The sequence below is a fragment of the Lithobates pipiens genome, unplaced genomic scaffold, assembly GCF_037356315.1.
Source record: "Lithobates pipiens isolate NorthernLeopardFrog02 unplaced genomic scaffold, aLitPip1_a1.2 Scaffold_18, whole genome shotgun sequence".
Classification (NCBI taxonomy): Eukaryota; Metazoa; Chordata; class Amphibia; order Anura; family Ranidae; genus Lithobates; species Lithobates pipiens.
This window is the reverse complement of record NW_027507758.1, coordinates 628325139-628349392: the sequence shown is the minus strand read 5'-3', so window position 1 is coordinate 628349392 and position 24254 is coordinate 628325139. Positions and strand designations below refer to the sequence as shown.

General features: G+C 48.4%; 2 protein-coding genes across 2 annotated transcripts in view; one reads left to right on the top strand and one right to left on the bottom strand.

Moving 5' to 3' along the window:
- Nucleotides 1-12708, bottom strand: part of LOC143989924 (uncharacterized) — a 77174-nt gene extending 64466 nt beyond the window's left edge. The window contains exons 1-8 of the mRNA XM_077490196.1: nucleotides 12633-12708; nucleotides 2075-2184; nucleotides 1740-1871; nucleotides 1528-1651; nucleotides 1314-1411; nucleotides 997-1224; nucleotides 710-916; nucleotides 478-619 (exon numbers count right to left, since the gene is read on the bottom strand). Coding sequence (XP_077346322.1) covers nucleotides 478-619; nucleotides 710-916; nucleotides 997-1224; nucleotides 1314-1411; nucleotides 1528-1651; nucleotides 1740-1871; nucleotides 2075-2170 — 1027 coding nt within the window. The 5' untranslated portion in view covers nucleotides 2171-2184; nucleotides 12633-12708. The remainder of the gene's footprint in view (nucleotides 1-477; nucleotides 620-709; nucleotides 917-996; nucleotides 1225-1313; nucleotides 1412-1527; nucleotides 1652-1739; nucleotides 1872-2074; nucleotides 2185-12632) is intronic.
- The window catches only part of LOC143989605 (uncharacterized), a 270608-nt gene that overhangs the window by 47304 nt on the left and 199050 nt on the right, over nucleotides 1-24254 (top strand). The gene's annotated exons all lie outside the window — the stretch shown is intronic.

Sequence of the window (24254 nt, the reverse complement as noted above, 5' to 3'; positions counted from 1 at the left end):
GATTAATCGATTAAGAAAATAGTTGACAACTATTTTCAGAATCGATTAGTTGTCGATTAACTGCTTCAGCCCTAGACTATACAGACATATCCCTCCACTAGGCACAGCCAGCAGACAACAGAGTAAGTAACCCTGGGGGGATTGTTCTGTCAGAGATCTTACTAGACCTGGGCATGGGGCAGAAGACGCAAAGCACATACCTCATTTGCATAGGTCAGTCAACACCTATGGTGAATATCAATATTTTGATTCCGGCTGAACCCCAGAATCTCCATAAATCCAGTCTAGATACATAAATTGTGTCTGCAGCACAGAGAAGGAAGATTATCAGAGAGAAATACAGGAATACAGGGCGGGGAACACAGCTCAGGAAAGTGACCAGGGGATTACAGGCTGATATCACCCAGTCCCCGCCCTACTCTGGACCAATCAGTGAGCAGTATGGGTGGAGGAATGTATTTAGTGTTAATGACCCACCTGTGCTGATCTCTGTAGGAGTGTCCTCCTCTATAAATGTCCCCGTTATTCCATCCTCCTCCATAGACTGCTGATCATCCCTCTCATACCAATCGTCTTCTTCTGCTTTAAACTCAAATCCTACATCGATTGGATCTCCACTCTAAATCAAGAAAATGAGAGAGAAGATTATCTGTAAACTATAAGCATACATAAAAAAATCCACACATCATCTGTGTCCATGTTCTAGAACCTTGTAACAGTGAGGGATGGTGTAATCTTCCTGTGTGGTATCCCGGGAATACAGAGGACGGGGACATCTCTCTGGTGGGTTCCTGGTATTTGGTGGCTCCATCATATCCTTGTGTCCTTCTGAAAACTCCTCCATCACTCCATACTCCTCATCCTCCTCTTTATACTCTTCTTTAACAATAATATTGTAATCTCCAAGGTTTCCACTCTAGAAGATATCATAAAACATTCATTGTAACAAACATGCTGTATATAACTCAGAACTACCAATAATTGTCAATCATCTACCTGATAATGGTGGGGGATGGTGTGATCTTCCTGTGTGGAATCCCGGGAATACAGAGGACGGGGACATCTCTCTGGTGGGTTTCTGTAGCTGGATGACTCCACCATGGTGTCCTGGTACAGATCTTTGTGTTCTCTTAGAAACTCTGACTCCTCCATCACCCCATCCTCATCATCCTCCTCTTGTATCTCTTCTTTAACTTTAATTTTAGAATTTCTCGGGTTTCCACTCTGACAATGTAATAAAAATGACATCAATGGTAACAATGCAGATAATGTACAGATCCTAATGATACTATCAGTGATTGTTCCTCATCTACCTGATGATGGTGAGGGATGGTGTGACCTTCCTGTGTGGAATCCCGGGAATACAGAGGACGGGGACATCTCTCTGGTGGGTTCCCATTACTGGATCCATCTGTAGGAAACACACACACTGACTGAATACATTGTTTCTATGTGTTTATCAGATGATGGGGGATCTAGGTGGAGCCTCCGTACTGCTCTCTCCTTTACAATAAAGTCTCCTCTTACCCGGTGATGTGAGGGGCGGCTGATTGTCCATCATGACGTCCTTGTAGAGATCCTTGTGTCCTTCTAAATACTCCCACTCCTCCATGGAGAAATAGACAGTGACATCCTGACACCTTATAGGAACCTGACACACACAATGATACAGTCACCATCCAGACACATCCCTTGTCTGTTACTGGATAATGTCCCAGAATTCCCAGAATCCTCCTCACCTCTCCTGTCAGCAGCTCCATCATCTTCTTGGTGACTTCTAGAATCTTCTCCATGTTGTGTCTCTCAAGTTTTAGGGAGTCACATGGAGGCACTGTGATGGTCATTTGATCTGACTTTGGAATTGGAAACCTCTGTATTGGAAAAAAAACAATAGGAATATCATGTTGGAATCCAAGAATCCTGCTCACCTCTCCAGTCAGGTCTGGGTTTTATTAATAGAGATAAGAGTGATGTCATGTAACCTCCCAGAATCCCCCTTACCTCTATGGTTAGGTGTGTGTTTTATTAATAGAGATAAGAGTGATGTCATGTGACCTCCCAGAATCCTCCTCACCTCTCCGGTGAGCAGGTAGATGATCTCCAGGGTGAACTTTATTATCCTCTCAGTGATGCGACTCCGGTCCTCCTCCATCCTCATTGGTTCGGTCATCTATGAAGGTTTCCCTGTAGACAGATAACATTGAAAAGAGAATTATCTGGATAGACATCTTACAATCAATACCAATGTGATCTCTATGGCCTCTATGTTGGCTGAGCTTTGTTTCTGCTATCATTTTATTTTGTTTTGGGACTTTATAGATGTAATAATAAATAGGATCTTCTGACTTCTTGAATAGGCACTGCTGTGGGGGTCATTATAAAATCAGTGTGATGTCATAGGATGTTCTGACATTGGTTGGAGGAGCTGTGAGGTCAGTGTGATGTCATAGGACATATAAATTCTGATTGGAGGAACATTTGGAGAGGAAGATTTATGGGTCCCTCTATATGAGGCTCCTTTGCAAACCAAATCATTGTTCCTGGGTGCGTCCTTCCTCTTCTAAACTGAAGAGTGAACTTTGACCTTTACCATACAGACATCTATCAGGAATCTGTGAAAGTAAGCTCTCATGTAGAAAGATAGGAAATACGAGATGGGGAAGGATTATTGCGGTGCCAATGCTACTTGAGTAGTAAATATGTTTTATTATATTAAAAAAAAACATATTTTATTACATTACTACTCAAGTAACATTGGCACCACAATAATCCTTCCCCATCTATTCCCCAGGTTTCTAAATTTACTGAGGTGCCTTATCTAACACGGACATACCCGCCACTTTCTGCATTTTCTAAGCTCTCATGTGATCAGGTGATGTGTGGAGGAATGGAGTGTAAATATCAGTTTTCTCCTAATTATTTTTATTATACAGGATTTATATAGCGCTGGCAGTTTACTAAAACATGAGGCTGTACACACGGTCGGAGATTCCGACAATCAAATCCGTCAGAGTAATTCCGGAAGAGGTCCGGAAGTGATGTTGCATACACACGGTCAGACAAAGTTGTCGGAAAATCCGATCGTACATAACGTGATGACGTTATTTCGTTACGACGGGACTACGTTCAGGCTAGTAGCCAATAGCTTTGGTCTAGGAATTTGATCTGAGCATGCATGGCATTTTGTCCGTCGGAGTAGGCTACACATGATCGGAGTATGTCCGATCGGAGCATTTTGTCGGAAAATGTTACCGGCAAGTTGAAAAAGTTGGTCCGTCGGATATTCCGACGGAAACAGTCCGATGGAGACCACACACAGTCGGAATATCCGACAAAACGGTCCGATAGGACACATTCCGTCGGAATCTCCGACCGTGTGTACAAGGGCTAAGAGGGAGGGTCAGGAGATACAAAAGATAATAACTGGGGGGGGGGTGGGCTGATGAAGAATATAATGTACAGTTGTTAGGTGGGGCAGGATAGGCCTCTCTGAAGAGATGTGTTTTCAGGGATCTTCTGAAAGTGGATAGAGTAGGAGATAGTCGGATGGATTGGGGTAGGGAAGAGGATGGGAGAGGCTTGGGAGAAGTCCTGGGCTAAGCATGGGAGGAGGTGACAAGGGAGCTGGAGGGCTGCAGGTCTTGGGAGGAATGAAGAGAATGATTGTTTTTTTTTAGACTAGGTTAGTGATGTAGCTGGGGGCCGAGTCGTGGATGGCTTTGTAAGTTATTGTTAGGATTTTAAATTTAAAATTAGTTGGGTGAGCAGAATCCAGTAGAGGGATTGGCAGAGAGGAATAGCAGACGCTGAACGGTTTGTAAGAGGGATGAGTCTGGCTGCAGCATTCATGACAGACTGAACGGGGATAACCTATGTAAAGGTAAGCCAATAAGGAGGGAGTTGCAGTAGTTGAGGTGGTAGATGACCAACAAGTGAACTGGAAGCTTTGTGGTGTCCTTGGTTAGGAAGGGACGTATATTGGAGATGTTGCGGAGGTTGAGGCAGCAAGCTTTGGACAGTGATTGGATGTGGGGCCAAAAAAGATAGTTCAGAGTCCAGGCTTACACCTAGCACCTTTGGCATGCGGGACAGGTAGATGGTTGAGCCGTTGATTTTGACAGAGAAATCAGGGGAATGGGCACGTGGGGGAGGAAATATTATGAGCTTAGTTTTGGATAGATTGAGTTTCAGAAAGTGAGGCGGCATCCAGGCTGATACGTCTGTTAGTAAATTGGTGATGCGTGAGGAGACAGATGGAGTGAGCTGAGGGGTAGAGATAGATATGGGGGTCAATGGTGTAGAAATGATATTGAAAGCCACGACCCAGGGGGGGAGGTGTAGATGGAGAAAAGAAGAGATCCAAGAACAGAACCTTGGGTAGACTCTGATTGAGAAAGGAAGGAGAAGAGGGAGTAGAATTATAAGCGACACTGAAGATGCGGTGGGATAGTTAGGATGAGAATCATTGAAGAGCACAGTCGTGGAGACAAAAGGTGTGGAGTTTTGTGAAGAGGAGGGGGTGGTCAACCATATCAAAAGGCACCAAAGAGGTCCAGGAGGAGTAGTGCAGAATAGTGTCTGTGCCAAGAGCTTGGTAGGAGGCCGAGTAGCTGAGAGGGCTCCCCTTGTGGCCGAGCACAGCACAACCCTGAAGATGACACAGGGATGCGGTGCCCACAGAAGCATGGGTTGCGTGGTTGGTGAAGCTGGTCGCCAGGCAACGTTACTGGAAGCAGGTGTACTTAGGAGGTCGAGTGAATGGGGACCAGTGGAATATTCAGGTAGCATAATCAGGAGCCAGGCCAGGGGTCAAACACAGCAAGACAGTCCGAGATCAAAGAGTAGCTGAGCCCATAGCACAGGAGACAGGAATAGGCGCAGTCCATTAGCCAGGTCGGGGTCAGATGCAGGAAGCAGGCAGAGGGAACTCAGGTACAAGCCAAGGAATCAGAAGGAGCAGGTCAGCCAAGCCGGGTTGGTACACAGGAGATCAGATCAGCAGGAGATACAAGGCACAGGAACACAAGGGAAGCCGACGATAAACCAGCGATGCGCCACTGTCAACAGTGAGTTTAAATAGGCAGTGGCGCCCCTATAAGGTTGTGCGTGTGCCGTTGCGTGTTCACCTGATCGCAGCACTGCGCATCCTTGTGCACTGATGCGCGTCAGCGTGTCCTTGCCTATACCAGTTCACCAGCCTTGTAGTATTGCGCATAGGGATGCGCCTATTTCCCTGACAGTCTGTTGGTTTTAGCCATGAGTAGGCAATTTTTTGAGTTTTGGGAGAGCAGCTTCTGTGGAGTATTGAGAGTGACATCCAGACTGAAGGGGATCAAGAAGTTTGTTCTTAGTCAGATGCTCGTTCAGTCTGTTGCAGACCAGATATTGTTGAGGGCATGTGGCCTGGTACAGTTCAGGAGGTGGGGACCCCCCTTTTCCTGCAGCCTGCCAGGTTGCATGCTCGGAAAAGGGTCTGGTATGGGTTTTGGGGGGACCCCACACCAGTTTTTGAGCAGAGTTCCCCTTAAATTCCATACCAGACCCAAAGGGCCTGGTAATGGACTGGGGGAACCCATGCCGTTTTTTTTCAATGCTTTTTATGTATGTTGCCGGGATCCAGCAATACATTACAGCCGTGAGCAGTTTTAAATTACATTTTTTTCCTTTACAAATGTAATTTTGCTGCTCTCATTAATAAAACTATGTATGGCCGCTATGTAAGCAGCTTAACAGTGTGGGATGTGGACTTAACCCCCTGAGCCGTGATTGGCCTAAGGCACCCTGTCTTAGGCCAATCATGGCTCTCACAGCAGAGCGTGCTGTGATTGGCCAAAGCAAGCAGGTCAGGTGCATTTTTTTGCATTGATACATGTACCCTGGGGCAGGAGCCGGGTCCCCAAACACTTTTTATGGCAATAACTTGCATATAAGCCTTTAAAATTAGCACTTTTGTTTGTGTCCCATAAACTTTATCGGTGTTCGCACAAATTTTTTGCCTGTTCCCAAATTCTGGTACGAACCAAAAATGGGGGGTGTGCGGCTCATCCCTAGTAGAAAAGTGTTGATGGGGACTGGATGAGGTGGTGTTAATGAGAGTGATAAAATAGGTCTGCCTGGCAGTGTGAAGGCAGCAATTGTATTTTTGGAGGGCAGATTTATCGTCTTTCTGGAACTTAGTCTTATGCCACAGGTGCTCATGAGTGCGGCTACACTTTCTAAAGCCTCTGCTGTCATCTGTTTGCCCAGGTTGTAGGGGGTTGGGGCCCTGATTCTGTGTGGTGAAATGGTGAGCTTGTCTAGGGAGGATGACAGTGAGCTGTTGTAGGTAGAAGTGGCTAGGTTGGGGCAGGACAGGGATGAGATTTTATCGTAGAGGTGGTAAGTAGCAAAGAAAAGAAGGTTTAACCACTTCAGCCCCGGATGATTTGGCGGCTCAATGACCAGGCCATTTTTTTGCAATACAGCAATGCGTCGCTTTAACTGACAATTGCGCAGTCGTGCGACACTGTACCCAAAGACGTCCTTTTTTCCCCCACAAATAGAGCTTTCTTTTGGTGGCATTTGATCACCTCTTTTTGCACTATAAACAAAAAATAAATAAAAAAAGAGCGACAACTTTGAAAAAAAAAATAAAACAATAATTTGTACTTTTTGCTATAATAAATATCCCCAATTTTTTTAAAGCACATTTTTTTCTCAGTTTAGGCCAATACGTATTCTTCTACATATTTTTGGTAATAAAAAAAAATCAAAAAAAAAATCGCAATAATCGTATATTGATTGGTTTGCACAAAAGTTACAGTGTCTACAAAATAGGGGATAGATTTGTAGCATTTTTATTTTATTTTTTTACTAGTAATGGTGGCGATCTGCGATTTATTTATTTTTTATCGGGGCTGCGACATTATGGCGCACACATTGGACACTTTTCACACATTTTTGGGACCGTTGGCAATTGTACAGCGATCAGTGCTATAAATATGCCACTGGCAGGGAAGGGGTTAACACTTGGGGGGGGGGGGCAATCAAGGGGTTAACTGTGTTCCCTTGTATGTGTTCTAACTGTAGGGGGAGAGGACTGACTACAGGAGATGACAGATCGTGGTTCCTAGCTATTTGGAACTCACGATCTTTATCTTCTCTCCTCACAGAACAGGGATGTGTGTGTTTAGAGACACACACACACAGGTCCCTGTTCTGCCATCGTGACTGCCAGTTACGAGCATCGGCACCCCCGCAGTACAGCAGGTGAGCTCGTGCCCACTATCCTGCTTAAAGGAGCTGACATACAGCTATGACGGTTCATGGTATCACGCCGACTTGCCGCCGTATAATGACGGTGGCTGATCGGCAAGTGGTTAAGGTGGGAAAAAGTTTATATGGGTAACTGTTAGGCGGTTGGAGGGAGAGGAGATGGAAGACAGGGAGAGAGCAAAACTAATAAGGTGAAAATCAGAGAGTGGGAGAGGAATGTTGGAGAGGTTGCACTAGGTGCATAGTAGTGGTGCGCATCTTCACTGGTCTCACGATTCGATTATGATTATCTGGTCAACGATTCGATTCAGCGATGCATCACGATTACCGACATGCTCCCACTTCCGCTTGGGCCACCTAGGCGGCCCTTCCTCTCTGCAATCTTCTGGGACACATCACAGGTCCCAGAAGATTGCCCGGCTGTGCAGGACAGCGCAGTGAGACATGCACACCTGGATGCCCACAGTAGTATTGCCAGCGCCATGGACAGGCAGGGGAGAGAATGGAGGGTTCGGGTGGCCACATCGCTGGATTGTGGGACAGGTGAGTGTCTTTTTTAAAAGTCAGAAGATACACTTTTTTGTAGCTGCTGACTTTTAATAAACAACAAAAATAGTAGGCGGCCCCTCTCTGCCAGCGATCTTCTGGGACCATTGTCTGGCCAATGGCAGAGGGGGAGAGGAGCGATGCTCTGTGCGGCCACATCGATGGACCGTGGGACAGGTGAATGCGATTATTAAAAGTCAGCAGCTACACTTTGTAGCTGCTGACTTTTTTTTTTTTTTTTTTATTCTTTATTTATGGATTGCAGGTAATACAGAAGCAAACTGTAAAAGAAACAATAGACGCCCAGTCGTCTCATTACATCAAATAATACATTCAGTACATGGTGGGGAGCATTTGATAGTTTATCACAGTACATCTGTATCAGACCTAGAGTAGCCAAGGCCCCAACCCTTACTGGGTTCTTTGAGTCTCCCGCTCGGTACTTCCTTTTATAGTAATGCGGCACATGGGGTGGTCCCTTCTAGGCCGACTCCGAGGGGTCTTCTTTAATAGCTTGGGGTCACTCGCAGAATGGGAAGCCCAGTCGGGGCCACTCCCATGGCCAGCAGCCAATTAGAAAGAAAACTGGGTAAATAGCGTGGTAAAGCCCTCGCAATCACTAGTTATTTTTATCGGGATTGTGGGGAGTGGAAGAGGGAATGGAAGGGGGGTGGGGGGCAGGGAGGCTAAGGAACAGGAAGAAAAGAGGGGGGGTAAATTGGGTTAAAAGGTAGAAGGGGAATAAGGGGGGGTGGTGTGGACCCTAACGGTCCTCAGGTGGAGGTACAGACTGTGGTGATCCCGGTGATGAGCCCATACCGGAACTGTCTTTCTATTCCCATGCCAAGTATCACAAGTAAGTTCTGTATGCATCAGAATACCTAAACAGGCTCCAAGGCATCCATCGAGCGGTGTGTTCCTCCTCTCTATCATGCAAGGATGCTGTAAGCTGTTCCATTCGATAGATGTCGCAAACTCTCGCAAACCATTGAGACACCGTCGGGGCGGCCTGCTGCTTCCACATACTAGGTATGCATGCCCTGGCTGCGTTCAAAAGGTGTTTTAAAAGTGACTTACGAAACCTCTTACCAGAAAGTGGAGTCAGGTTAAGAAAGACTGCCGCTGGGTCATTCCTAAGATCGACAGCTGTGAGATCAAGTATAATCTTGAGAACTTGCCCCCAGAAATGGGACAATTGCGGGCATTCCCAAAATATATGGAGCAGAGTACCTGCATGTGCACTGCATCTCCAACACCCAGGGCTATGTCCTGGGAACATGACTGATAGGACTGCAGGAGTCCTGTACCAGCGGGTCAAGATCTTATATGTGATTTCCTGATACTTGCTGCACAGGGATGACTTGTGTGCAAACAGAAGCACTCAAGCCTTTTGTTCCGTCGAGAACCTGACATCAAGGTCCCTCTCCCACTTTCCTATAAACGCCGGGTCTCCCCGAGATAGAAGGTCCATTAAGATCCCATACGATTGGGAAAGAGACCCACGGATCGGCCCCTCACCCAAGCACAGGTCTTCGAACGGAGTTAACGGTCTGCGAAAGCTCTCACTGTTGGGCAAGGACTTCAAAAAGTGAGAGAGTTGGGCCAGTTTCCACCTGCCCAGGGCAGTGTGCCCCAACTGCTCATAAATATTCAAGACACTCTTCCAAGCCCTCGGGCCCAAGAAGTGGGAAGCTCTGATCAGATCCTGGTCTGGAATGAGGCGAAAGGACCGGTCTACCATGCCCGGAGCAAATTGCGGGTGTCCAATAATTGGAGTCATTGGTGAGGAAAAGCTGGGCACCCCCGCTAGTGAAAAGTATCTGGCCACCTCTCGTAGCGTGGACTCAACAAGGGGGTGTGCCAGCATCACCCCCGAAGAGATAGGCCCAACCCAGGGTAGTCCTTCAATCGGGAAGGGCATGGACTCTCGTTCAAGACGAACCCACAGCTTATCCTCCAAGTGCCTACACCAGTCAACCGTCCGGTTCATATGGACTGCTGTATAGTACCAAGCTGGGTCAGGAAGTCCAATCCCTCCCCTGTGTTTCGGTCTAAGTAGTAAAGTTTGACTGAGCCTTGGGGGTTTGCCTTGCCAAACGTATCTAATAAAGATGGATCGTAGAGTCTTGAAGAATGACTGGGGAATTCGTATTGGCAGGGCCTGCATAAGGTACAGGATCCGCGGCATTATATTAATTTTGAGCACATTACACCTTCCGAACCAGGAGGTCGCCAAATGTGACCACCTCTCCAGGTCCGAGGTAATGGTTTTCAGGAGGGGCTGGAAATTCAGTTGGAAAACCAGCTGCGGGTCTGCGGGTATCTTAGTCCCCAAGTATTGTATGGCCGTAGATGCCCAGCGAAAGGGGAAGTTTTTGCTCATAGACGTCTAAACGGTGCGGGGTATGGAAACGTTAAGTGCCTCTGATTTCTGCAAATTGATTTTGAAGTCTGAGAGAGTTCCATACCGCCTTATCTCCGAGAGCAGATTCGGTAAGGTGGTGTGTGGCTCTGAGATATAAAAGAGGAGGTCAGCTGCTGACTTTTAATAAACTAAAAAATGGGTGGAACTCTGATTTACTGAGTGCACTAATCTGGTGCACTACAGGGTACAGGAATTCACACACACCCGGCTGCTGGGAGGTCAGGAGGGATTAGAATCCAAATCCACAACTGACAAACAGCCCTGTGAAGTTCCCTGTACTGTCTCTGTGATGACATTTACTCACCCCCCCTCCCCCCTCACGTTTGTACCTTCCAGCACACTAGGAGTTAACACAGTGGAATGTGCAAACGAGGGGGGGGGGGGAATGGCCAGGGAAATGTCATCACAGAGCACATGTAGGAGCCAGTGTATGTAGAGTACAAACCTAGTTGTACTCTACATACTCCTGCTAAAAAATGCCTGTGTGGTGATATAAATGCAATTATAATCCATTAAATCGGGAGTCCGCTTTTTTTTTTTTTTTTTTTAAAGCCAGCAGCTACAAATACTGCAGCTGCTGACTTTTAAAATAATGACACTTACCCGCCCAGCGCGCCCGCGATGTCGGCACCCGAAGCCGACCGTCTCTCGGGTGCTGCCGCTGCCATCTTGGGTATGGGAATCAGGAAGTGGAGCCTTGCGGCTTCATTTCCCGGTTCCCTACTGCGCATGTCACACTGCGCAATAAGGATGGTCCCTGCTGTCTCTGGGATCCGTGTGTTTCCCTGCAGACAGCGGGGGACCTTCGGAAAGGGGCGTAATCTACGCCCCTTTCCGCAGATACCTGTACTGTACAGGTATCTGCACCTCCCTCCCCCCTGAAAGGTGCCAATTGTGGCGCCGGAGGGGGGGGGGAGGGTTCCAATGAGCGGAAGTTCCACCTCCGCTTTAAGTGCATTCTAAAATATATGCAGCTTTTCATACTGCGTTTCTTAGTGTCTGTGTAACTGTATAAGCCGCTCAAGTGACTGCTCTCTGCTCTCCTCGTTCTGGCCCTCCTCTCTTGTCTCTCAGGCTCACGTCTCTCCTCAGGTCAGTAGGAGTTCTTAGCCCCGCCCACCGACTGTAGCTATCCGATTAGAAGAGAGGCGGGCGGGGCTGACGTCACGAGAGACGCGAGGAGGAGAGGGGCTGGCCGGACCGAGCAGTCACATGAGCGGTGTATACAGTTATATACACACGCTATAAAAAAAGGTATAAAGCTGCATAAAAAAAAAAAAAAAAAAAAAAAAAAAAAAAAAAAAACCACACACACAGAGGTGACCACTTAACGGATGGTCATTGTATGTATAAAAAAAAAAGGATTTTGATAAAAATGCTCGGATTGCTCTTCCGGGAGGGGCGGGGCATGTCGGCATGACGTCACCCAACATCGATTTTTTGGGTCGCATGCATCGATGACGCATCGGGGACCCCCCGAATCGCGATGCATCGATTAAATTCCACACCCCTAGTGCATAGATAGGAGAATACAAGGTCAAGGGTGTTGCCATCGGAATGAGTAGGAGCCTTTATCTATTGCTTCAGGTCAAGAGATGAGGTTAGACTGAGAAGTTTAGAAGTGGTATTAGTATACCACCCCCCCCCCCCCCCCCCAGCAACGATAGCCTTAGGGGTGATCTAAGAAGAGCAGAACAATAGCTATCTCCAGTCAGACTGTCCTAATGGTGGGGATGGATTTTGCGGAGTGCCGGTGCCAAGTTTCCACCCCCCAGGATCACTGCAGGTGTGGAGAAAAGCTGTGTAAGAGGATATGGAGGAGAGATGAGGAGGAGATCCAGGAATCAGGATAAAGGTCAGGACAAGCAGGAAACGAGCGCATCCAAGAGATGAAGCCGGGGTCACTACACAGAAAATCAATCCAAGGAAACAACAGGCAGGACGAGGAATAGCAACAAGGAGCTCAGAGACAAATGAGAATATTGCTCAGCCAATGGGAGATGATCTCAGCATGACTTACATAATGAAGGAGATGAGGGGGAGGGGAGGAAGTCACTTATGGTGACCATAGAGACATGGAAATTCAGCTGGTTCAGCAGGGATCGGTCACATTTCCATCCATGTGTGGTCACTGCCGGATAAAAGTCACTCCATCAGCGGCTGCAGCCAATAGCATCACTGATCTGTGTATTCTGAGAGCGGAGGAGCGCCCCCCATTGTCGGAATACAATAGTGCAGTGGGGAGGATCCCCCCATCCCCCTCCAATGTGTGGATGGGGGAATCACTTCTGTCTTTTCACTCATCCCGCTGGATGAACGATAAAACTGAACCATGTATGGCCAGATTTGGAAGGAAGATATATTCATCATCAACTGATCTCCCTGAAGGGGTTAATCTACATATTACCTCCTCTGCCGCCAGATCCAGCAGTGTCTTCTCCCTATGTCCTTCCAAATGGAACTTCCTGTCTGTATATGACATCACTTCCTGTCTGTATTACATAGAGACTTCCTGTCTGGGGAGAAGTGAGATCACCACCTTGTGGAGCTCAGAGGAACTGCAGCCCACAGAAACGTCTCGTAGTGTGAACACGGCCTTGTTCTGTGTGTGTATGTATTGTATATCCTTCCCCTTTCTCTCCTCCCTGAGTGTGTATGAAGAGGCAGAGCTCTGAGTGTGTATGAAGAGGTGGAGTTCTGAGTGTGTATGAAGAGGTGGAGTTCTGAGTGTGTATGAAGAGGCGGAGCCCTGAGTGTTTATGGAGAGGCGGAGCCCTGAGTGTTTATAGAGAGGCGGAGTTCTGAGTGTGCATGAGGAGGCGGAGCTCTGAGTGTGCTTGAGGAGGCGGAGCTCTGAGTGTGCATGAAGAGGCGGAGCTCTGAGTGTGTGAAGAGGCGGAGCTCTGAGTGTGTGAAGAGGCGGAGCACTGAGTGTGTATGAAGAGGCGGAGCTCTGAGTGTGTGTGAAGAGGCGGAGCCCTGAGTGTTTATGGAGAGGCGGAGTTCTCAGTGTGCATGAGGAGGCAGAGCTCTGAGTGTGCATGAAGAGGCGGAGCTCTGAGTGTGAATGAAGAGGCAGAGCTCTGAGTGTGTGTGAAGAGGTGGAGCTCTGAGTGTGTGTAAAGAGGCGGAGCTCTGAGTGTGTGTAAAGAGGCGGAGCTCTGAGTGTGTATGAAGAGGCGGAGTTCTGAGTGTGCATGGAGAGGCGGAGCTCTTAGTGTGTATGAAAAGGTGGAGTTCTGAGTGTGTATGAAGAAGCTGAGTTCTGAGTGTGTATGAAGAGGCGGAGCCCTGAGTGTTTATGGAGAGGCAGAGCCCTGAGTATGCATGAGGAGGCAGAGCTCTGAGTGTGCATGAGGAGGAGGAGCTCTGAGTGTGTATGAAGAGGCGGAGCTCTGAGTGTGTGTGAAGAGGCGGAGCTCTGAGTGTGTATGAAGAGGTGGAGTTTTGAGTGTGCATGAGGAGGCGGAGCTCTGAGTGTGTGTGAAGAGGCGGAGTTCTGAGTGTGTGTGAAGAGGCGGAGCTCTTAGTGTGTGTGAAGAGGCAGAGCTCTGAGTGTGTGTGAAGAGGCGGAGCTCTGAGTGTGTGTAAAAGGGCGGAGCTCTGAGCGTGTATGAAGAGGCGAAGCTCTGAGCGTGTGTGAAGAGGCGGAGCTCTGAGTGTATGAAGAGGTGGAGCTCTGAGTGTGTATGAAGAGGCGGAGTTCTGAGTGTGCATGGAGAGGCGGAGCTCTTAGTGTGTATGAAAAGGTGGAGTTCTGAGTGTGTATGAAGAAGCGGAGTTCTGAGTGTGTATGAAGAGGCGGAGCCCTGAGTGTTTATGGAGAGGCAGAGCCCTGAGTATGCATGAGGAGGCAGAGCTCTGAGTGTGCATGAGGAGGAGGAGCTCTGAGTGTGTATGAAGAGGCGGAGCTCTGAGTGTGTGTGAAGAGGCGGAGCTCTGAGTGTGTGTGAAGAGGCGGAGCTCTGAGTGTGTATGAAGAGGCGGAGCTCTGAGTGTGTATGAAGAGGTGGAGTTTTGAGTGTGCATGAGGAGGCGGAGCTCTGAGTGTGTGTGAAGAGGCGGAGTTATGAGTGTGTGTGAAGAGGCGGAGCTCTTAGTGTGTGTGAAGAGGCAGAGCTCTGAGTGTGTGTGAGAAGAGGCGGAGCTCTGAGTGTGTGTAAAAGGGCGGAGCTCTGAGCGTGTATGAAGAGGCGAAGCTCTGAGCGTGTGTGAAGAGGCGGAGCTCTGAGTGTATGAAGAGGTGGAGCTCTGAGTGTGTATGAAGAGGTGGAGCTCTGAGTGTGTGGGAAGAGGCAGAGCTTTGAGTGTGTGTGAAAGGGCGGAGCTCTGAGTGTGTATGAAGAGGCGAAGCTCTGTGCGTGTATGAAGGGGCGGAGCTCTGAGTGTGTATGAAGAGGCGGAGCTCCTGCTGGTCGGAAAAGGAGTCTGGGGGGAGATGACAGAAAGCACAGCGGACTTGCAGGAGTGAGCGAGGAGGATCCGGTTCCTTTGCCATCGGAGGTGAGGAGAGTGTGAAGGATGTGGGTGACTCTGGTAGATGAAAAGCTGGGAGTCATATTGCTCTGGTGAGTGGGGAAGCACCACTAAGGGGGCGCCCTCACCATCACGTGTGTAAGAGGAGGAAGAAGGCGTGGCTACACTACAGCTGGCACAGTTTGGAGCACCGAGAACTTTACACCTTATCAACTTTTCACCGATTGGTGGATTTTGTTAACACAAAATTAGTTCATTGAAGGAGATGCAAAGTGGAAGCAGTGGACTTACAGAGAACACTATATTGAGCACAAAATATTGTATGATTACATGAATTTACACAGGTTTTTAGTTTATTTAATATAGCAGCAAATATCATAATATGAATGAAGTAGGTGAAAAGTGGAAGCAGTGGATGTGCAGGGAACAGCATCTTGAGCACAAAGCACTTTATGTTGTATATAAATTTGCACATGGATCAGTTTACTTCATTTATTGATAAACACCATAAGATCAATGAAGTAGGTGTAAAGTGGAAGCAGTAGATCCGCAGAGAATATTATTTGAGCCCCTAGCACTTTATATATGAATGTCTCCACATATTTTAGTGTATTTGTGATGATTTATGTGCACACACAATAGGACAGCGCTGTAACACATAATGCTCTTCTAGTTGATAAAGGGAATACTTACCTTTGTTACAGCAGCAGTCCGGTATAAGTTATTTCTGTAGGTATTTGAGTTGTTACACATAGCGCGGGTTTTATTCTATTTATATTGGTGACATAATTGCCCAAATCTGGGGATCAGGAGCCATTTCCACCCTTTACTCTCGGCTGGGGCTCTTTGTATCCATATAACCAGGGTCAATCCTGGGCGGGTGCACGGGGTGTAGTGCACCCAGGCGCCACAGAGGTGGGGGTGCCGAAGTGCCAGAGTGCTCCTCTCCCTCCTCCTTTTCCTCTCCTTGTCCGTAGGTGGCTCTCTCCGCTGGTCATCGCCGCCGCTGTGTTTCCTGCCAAAGCCCCTCCCTCCTGTGAGAGGAGGAGAGCGAAACAGCCGGAGATTGGAGCAGCTGTCTCTCTGTGCAGAGAGTCCAGCCATGCAGTGACATCACTGAGGGGGGTGGTCCGTGCCAACGTGTTCCAGTTCTCCTCCTGTGTGTAACTCCTGCCTGCTGCTCAAGCCTGACATGCTCTGTTCTTCACCCAGGCAACTCAGCTGCACACTGTCCTCTTCTCTCCAGCTGCCGCCCGGGTGTTTTTAATTAGCCTAATGGAGGGGGGGATGGTTTGTGGGGGGTCTGTACTAATGTAGGGGTGTGGTTTGTCCTGGGGTGTCTAAACTAATGGAGGGGGGTGGTTTGTCCTGGGGGGTCTATATTAATTTGCAGGTGGTGGTATGTCCTGGGAGGATCTAAACTAATGGAGGGGGGTGCTTTGTCCTGGGGGTCATACTAATGTAGGGGGGTGGTTTGTCCTGGGGGTCATACTAATGTAGGGGGGTGGTTTGTCCTGGGAGTCTGTACTAATGTAGGGGGGTGGTTTGTCCTGGGAGTCTGTACTAATGTAGGGGGGGGGGTGGTTTGTCCTGGGGGTCTGTACTAATGGAAGGGGTGGTTTGTCCTGGGGGTCTGTACTAATGGAGGGGGTGGTTTGTTCTGGGGGCTGTACTAATGGAGGGGGTGGTTTGTCCTGGGGGTCTGTACTAATGGAGGGGGTGGTTTGTCCTGGGGGTCTGTACTAATGGAGAGGGTGGTTTGTCCTGGGGGTCTGTACTAATGGAGGGGGTGGTTTGTCCTGAGGGTCTGTACTAATGGAGGGGGGTGGTTTGTTCTGGGGGTCTGTACTAATGGAGGGGGTGGTTTGTCCTGAGGGTCTGTACTAATGGAGGGGGGTGGTTTGTTCTGGGGGGCTGTACTAATCGAGGGGGTGGTTTGACCTGGGGGTCTGTACTAATGTAGGGGGGTGGTTTGTTCTGGGGGGCTGTACTAATGGAGGGGGTGGTTTGTCCTGGGGGGCTGTACTAATGGAGGGGGGGTGGTTTGTCCCGGGGGGCTGTACTAATGGAGGCGGTGGTTTGTCCCGGGGGTCTGTCCTAATGGAGGGGGAATGGTTTGTCCTGAGGGTCTGTACTAATGGAGGGGGATGTTTGTTCTGGGGGCTGTACTAATGGAGGGGGGTGGTTTGTCCTGGGGTCTCTACTAATGTAGGGGGGTGGTTTTTCCTGGGGGTCTGTGCTAATGTAGGGGGGTGGTTTGTCCTGGGGTCTGTACTAATGGAGGGGGGTGGTTTGTTCTGGGGTCTATACCAACGTAGGGGGTGGTTTGTCCTGGGGTCTGTACTAATGTAGGGGGGTGGTTTGTTCTTGGGGGGTCTGTACTAATGGAGGGGGGTGGTTTGTTCTGGGGGGGTCTGTACTTATGGAGGGGGGTGTAAAAATTTTAGATTTTAAATGAAGCATGTCAACTGAAAATAAAAATAATAAATACATGTGAGTAGATGAAATGATTTAGATTTAATTTATAATCAATAACCCCTAGGGGTAGTCCATGATCGGAATGCATACAATGGTAATACATTAATATAAATATAGATATAAAATTAATATATTTTCATAATAATCAGAAAATTTGGAGTATAGACAAATCAATGGACATACATGGATGCAGTTCATATCAGAAATACATAAATTACTAATGAATGAATGAATGAAATACTTGTATAGCGCACAATGCGAACTGAATCGCCTCTAGGCGCTGTGGCGAGCTTTGATCATCTGCTAAAAGAGGAAGGTCTTGAGTTTTTTCCTAAAAGCCAGGTGATTTTCTTCCAGGCGGATGTTGATTGGTAGAGCATTCCATAGCCGAGGCCCTTGGACAGCGAATCTCCGATCACCCTTGGATTTATACCGGGCTTTGGGCACGAGGAGGAGGTTTTTGTTGGCTGATCGAAGACTGCGGTTTGGTGTGTAATGATTTATTTTCTCCATTAGGTATTGCGGAGCTTCTCTATGCACGCATTTGTGGGTGAGGCAAAGGGTCTTGAACGTGATCCGATTTTTTACGGTTAGCCAAAATCAAATCAGCTGTGTGAAGTTGGCACCCCATGTTTGTAAAACCTGAATAAAAATATACCATTAGTTTGTGCTGATTTGTGCCACAAAAATGAGCGTTTGTGCCGGTTCGGTTTCTGAGATATTAAGCATCCAATTTAATGCAAGCCCCGCCCACTTTGCACCCCATGTTGCTGAATTTTAAAAACAAATGCGCCATTCATTTGTGCCGCGTTTGTGCTGCAAAAATAAACATTTGTGTCGCTTTGGTTGCGGAGATATTGTGCATTATAGTTGCTGCAACCCCGCCCACTTTGCACCAAATAGTGCTGAATTTTAAAAACAAACGTGCCATTCGTTTGTGCCGCGTTTGTGCTGCAAAAATAAACATTTGTGCAGCTTTGGTTGCGAAGATATTGTACATTATAGTTACTGAAACCCCACCCACTTTGCATCCCATGTTGCTGAATTTTAAAAACAAAACGCGCCATTCATTTGTGCTGCAAAAATAAACGTTTGTGCCGCTTTGGTTGCGGAGATATTGTGCGTTATAGTTGCTGCAACCCCGCCCACTTTGCACCCCATGTTGCTGAATTTTAAAAACAAACACGGCACAAACGAATGGCACGTTTGTTTTTAAAATTCAGCTGGTTTGTTCATGGTTTGTGCAGATTTGGTGGATATTGTACAGGTTTTACTTCACATGCATAGTTTTGCCACCCCCACAGGGATTCTCTTGCGCTGACTAGAAGAACAGACGGAGGAGGAAATCTGGGGAGGGGGAGGGCACAGCTGGCGCTGGCTCTAGTGAGGCAGAATCAGCTGTCAATCAGGCGGCAGGGTGGATCTCAACAGTATTGTCAGGATCTGTCCCGGCTGCATGGCGGCTCTGTGCTGTCAGGATATAGTGGGCAATAGCCCGCCACATGCACATGAGTTTTTTTGTCACGGGAGAACATACTATATGTCATCTTGTGAACAAAAAAAAGAACTAAGGCCAAAAAAGGTTGGTCCATAGTTCTCTTTTAAACCAGGTGTTAACCAAGCAAAACAGCACTCCAGTAAATTCTCTTATATAAGTCCCTTCTTTTTTTAATTGCTTTTTTGAAAAACATCTATGTCAGTAAACATTTTTTTTCTGACAGACTCCATGGCAGACTATGTGTGGGTTAACCCCGCCTCCTCTCCAATGCTATAGGACCCCACTCCCATAAATTTGAGCTCACCACTAGCGACTGCGTTCTGTAATTAGACCACTCATGACCAAAGGGTGGGAACACCGTCTGCCATGGAGTCCATCGGAAAAGTAAAATTACGGTAAGTATTTGATAATAAATTTTCAGTTTTCCTGACAGACTTCATGGCAGACTACGTGTGGGAAATAACTAGCTAAACCACACGGGTGGGTATGCTGATAAAAAGAAGTTTAGTTCTCCCCGTCAACCGACTGGATTCTTAAAACAAAGATCGAAAGATGCAAAGATTGCAATAATGTGAGATAAAGGTATTAATGGAGGCCCATGAGACCGCCTAGTAGATGAGATCAGGAGCCACATGTCGGGCTGCTGCCCACGAAGCCGTCATACCCCTGGTAGGATGTGCTGTCACCGCCTCTGGAGGAGTCAGGCCCTTAGCCCTATAAGCCTGCTAGATAGACTGGATGATCCAGGTCACAATCGTTCTGGACGAAGCACATTTCCCCTTGTTGTTGCCGGAGTGTAGAACAAAGAGTAAATCGGAGCATCTACAGGTGGAAGTAACTCGTAGGTATTCCTTCAACATTTCGCCTACATCCAGAGGATGAACTTCAGAGGAACCTGGGGTCCTGAATGTAGGTAGGACAATTTCTTGGTCCTCATGGAACACTGAAGAGACTTCGGATTTGAGCCGAGCATAGGGTTGAGGACCACCCGGTCCGGGAAGAAAGTCATGAATGGTTCTACATGACCCAAGGACCCATTCTCAGAAACCCTTTTAGCCAAAGTGATGACTACTAGAAAGGTGACTCTTGCAGAAAAGTTCTTAATAGAAAGCGGGGCAGATCCAGTGGTGCTTAATCCAGACAGTGAGTTGAGGACCAGGGGAATCTTTGAAGCCTGTTGCCCCACAGAAAAACTGCAGAGTTAAAGGGGGAACAGCCCACGATGTACCAGAGAAGGCCGACAAGGCAGAGACTTGGAGATTGAGAGAGCTGATGGACAGAGACAGATCTAGAATGGATTGAGGAAAGCTGAGAATTTCCTGGGATTCCCAGATACCTGAATGATCTGCCCATAGAGGATGAGAATTTGACAAACTTGGCCCAAATTCTCTCATATACTTTATTTGTGATTGCCCTTCTCGAGCCCATGAGGGTGGAAATTACTCCTGAAGCACCCCCGAGAGACTCCAGCCTTCCATCAGTCTCAGTAATACCGAACAAGGGTGCAGGACTGCCCGTCTGAGAAAGAAGGTCCAGCCTGAGAGGAAGAGGTAGCAGATCCCAGAAGCTGAGCTGGGTCAGGAGGGAAAACCATGGCCTGTTTGGCCAGTAAGGTGCTATCATTACCACCTCGACCGCCTCCGCTTGAAGCCTCCGTAAGAATCTGAGGATGATCAGGAACGGGGAAAAGGCATATGCCCTGTTGGAGCTTCCACTGATCTGTCAGGGCATCTATTCCGAAGGCCTGGCTGCAACGGCCCCGAGTGTATAACTTATTGATTTTGAAGTTGCAGGGGGATGCAAATAAATCTACTTCGGGATTGACTCCCAAGGAAAGAATCCACTTGAACGTCTGCGCATGCAGTGACCACTCATTGTTGTCCAGCTGAGTGTGCGACACGAAGTCCACTTGGACATTCTAGACTCCAGGGATGAAGACTGCTGAAATATTGGCCAGATTTTTCTGAGCCCAGGACATGATGGGCTCGACTTCTTGGAACAGAGTAGAGCTCCAAGTGCCCTCCTGTCTCTTCACATATGACACTGCTGTGGTGTTGTCCATCTTCAGTAAAACTGACTTCCCCTTCAGGAGATGAGTGAAAGATTGGAGGGCAGACCAGGCTGCCCATAACTCCAGGACATTCAAGCTCAGGTTGTGAAGACGGGCACCCCACTTGCCTTGAGCAAGTTCTGACCCGCAAATGGCTCCCCAACCAGTACCACTGGCATCGGTCTGAAAAGGGCGTAACCTCCCCAGAGACCACTTGATCATTGTGCCTATAATCTTTAAGCGTTGTGAGGCTTTTAGGTGTGGAGAGATCGGCGCTCGTGAGATTCTTCCTTGAATGACTGGAATCTTTTCCACGGGGTGAGAGATGGAACTTTCTACCGCATGGAACTAAGTACAGTATATCAGGCCTTGGACTGGTTCCAGATTGCTTTTTCCCAGATGTGCTGGAAGAGAAGCAGACGCGCCCCCACCCGACCCGCCTGGGCAGGCCCAAACTCAAAATGGCTTCCCCGGCTTTCGTCCGCTGGACGCCTGGCTCTTAGCGTGCTTCTGGAAGGATGCCTGTCTTCTGCTCCAATTCCTTGTGATATCTCGGCCGGGCCTGTAAGCCCTTGTAATTCTCTACACACAATCGGACAAAGTCCGATTGGATCTTGTTGTCGGAAAGTTTTATAGCCCAGCTCTAAAACTTTGTTCGTCGGATATTCCGATGGAAACAGTTCGATGGAGCCCACACACAGTCGGATTATCCAACAACACGGTCCGATCGGACATTTTCCGTCGGAATGTCCGACCGTGTGTACAAGGGCTTAGAGTGTGCTTCCCTTGAATGCTTAGTACTATGTCTTCTGTGCTGAGGCCTTTTCTGATTGAACAGATGCCTAACCTGAGGCAGGAAGCCCGACCTCCCCCCTGTGGCCCGGGCTATGGCACTATCCAGCTTGTCACCAAACAGTGAGGACCCTTTAAGGGGATCCTACACTAGGCCTGCTTGGATGCTGGGTCAGTGAGCCAGGGGCGCAACCACAATGCCCGCTTGGCAGTGACCAAGGACAGTCAGGGGTGACAGGTGGATAAGGTTGATTGAAGCTTTCCCCAGGAAGGTCACCGCCAGCTTCAGCTCCTGGATTACCGAGCCCCTGGCCAGTTCTTCTGAGACTCCTCTGATCATGGAGTCTACATTTTCCATCTAGACCTCCATGGCCTTGGACATGGCTGCAAGGGCCAAGGCGTGTTTGCAAGCTATCCCGGCTGACCCATAAAACCTTTTAAGATCTTGATATATTCTTCTCTCAAGCCCATCTTTGAAGGATACCGCATCTTCCAGAGGAAGAGTGACGCGTTTAGCTAGTCGCATCAGAGCTGCGTCTACGAGGGCAGCGTTTTCTAGATATTTCACTTCCTAAGCCTTGAAGGGGTATAACCTGGAGGTTCCTTTAATTCAGAAAGGAGTGGAAAATTGGAATGTTCTTTCTCCAGATGCTTAAAGAATTTCTTCTGTTTAGCCGTGGGAGTAAAAGAGTTTTGCCACTTTAGACCTCTTTGACCGCTTTAATTAGTGGGGAAACCAGGGTGAAGTCAAAGCCTCCAACAAACTCATCTCTCTCCATCTCGCAATGCGAGGAATCAGGGGAGGAATCATAAGGCTGGAATGGGCCCGGATCCTCCTGGGCCTCGTCAGCCAGGGAGCAAGATAATGTGGTGGACTGGCTCTGCGTGTAAAAAGTACCCCACTCTTTGAGGGATTGCACCACTCCTTTGACCAGAGTCTCCATTTGCCAGCTTTCATCATCTTTTTTCCGACCGCCTTGGCATAACAAGGGTCACATAAGGACTTGACTTCCAGGACCCAGGTTCCACAACCCCAGCAGGATCTGTGATTAAAACGGCTGGCGTGGCGGAGGGTGTGGTGTTTGGAGGAGGAATGGTAACATCTCCTCTGTTGAGGAGAGGAATGGTAACATCTCCTCTGTTGAGGAGAGGAATGGGAACATCTCCTCTGTTGGGAGGAGGAATGGTAACATCTCCTCTGTTGAGGAGAGGAATGGAAACATCTCCTCTGTTGAGGAGAGGAATGGGAACATCTCCTCTGTTGAGGAGAGGAATGGGAACATCTCCTCTGATTTTGGGTCCTAGATGGAGAGTCACGCCTGGACCTTGATGAAGAAGGTGGGCATTGTGGCCTGGCAAGGTCCCTGTCATCTTGGACAGTAAGCTGATTGTCTGACCTGGAAGGGCTAAAAAAGGGAGAAGGGAGAACGTGACATTTAGGGAATCAGTCCATCTGCATGTGGACCTGACCCTCCCCTTCTCATGCCCCACATACCTAGAGCACGAGGGCTGGTCGTATGGAGGCGGTGATCTGTCCATGGCACCCTGGCGGACGAATAGGAGGGGATTTTGCAGCATTGTAGGAACACTCACACATCCTGGAACAAAGGAGTACAAATAGCAGTGCAGCTTCCCCTTTAAAGCCCCCTTCCCTCTTTTACCATAGCCCCAGGCTGAAGCTAACCATGAGCTGGGAATCTGGGGCCTGAGGAGCGGACGCAAGCTGCCTGTAGTAATCCTTACAATGACAGGGCTCTCAGGGATTCAAACATCCCCGCCGGAATGACATCACTGCCATGCCCGGCCTGCGCAGTGGTGACCTGCCGTAGAGCGCCTGCATGGCCGCCGGGCCCCCTGCCACACTGCGCATGCGCGAAACCAAGCCTCGGCTTCATCCGAGGATCGCACATGCGCAGAAGCGAGCCGGAGCCACGACCCGGAAGATGCACTTAAGTTCCAGGCGCCATAGAAGCAAAAAAAAAAAGACAGCAAGGTACATGAGGGAAAAACAAACAGGGAGCTTTTACATACAAGAACAGCTGCCATGGAGAATCTTCAGACCTGCCAGCCGTTCCACTGAGCCTGGGCATATGAAAGCCATCCCCACCACAGGACACAGGGGCCTGGAGCCACACACCTGCCCATGGCTGGGTCCTGGGCTATCTTGAACCTGCCTGGCATCAACTTCTACAATAAATTTTCGTAAATGCAAGGAGGTTCAATGAGGAGGACAAAAAAAGCTCTAGTGGTGAGCTCAAATTTATGGGAGTGGGGTCCTATAGCATTGGAGAGGAGGCGGGGTTAACCCACACGTAGTCTGCCATGAAGTCTGTCAGGAAAAGAATGTTTACTGACATATATGTTTTTTCCAAAAAAGCAATTTAAAAAAAAGTGACTTATATAAGGCCGCGTACACACGCGCGGACTGTTCGCCCAACCTTGTCCGCTGAACAGTGTTTGGGCGGACAGTCCGCTCGTGTGTGGGGCTTCAGCGGACAGTTTCAGCGGACAGTTGGCCGAACAAGGTCTTACGGAAATTCCGAAAAACTGTCCGCTGAAACAAGGTTTCAGCGGACTGTTCGCTCGTTTGTAGGCTTGTTCGGCCAACTAAGTCTCGCGCATGCTCAGAAAGGATTTCCACGTCGGAAGGTTGCATTGCAGTGTATAGGACGTCGTATTCTTCGTCCCGTCGTACGTGCCGTTCACGTCATCGCGCACGGTTTCAGCAAACTGTT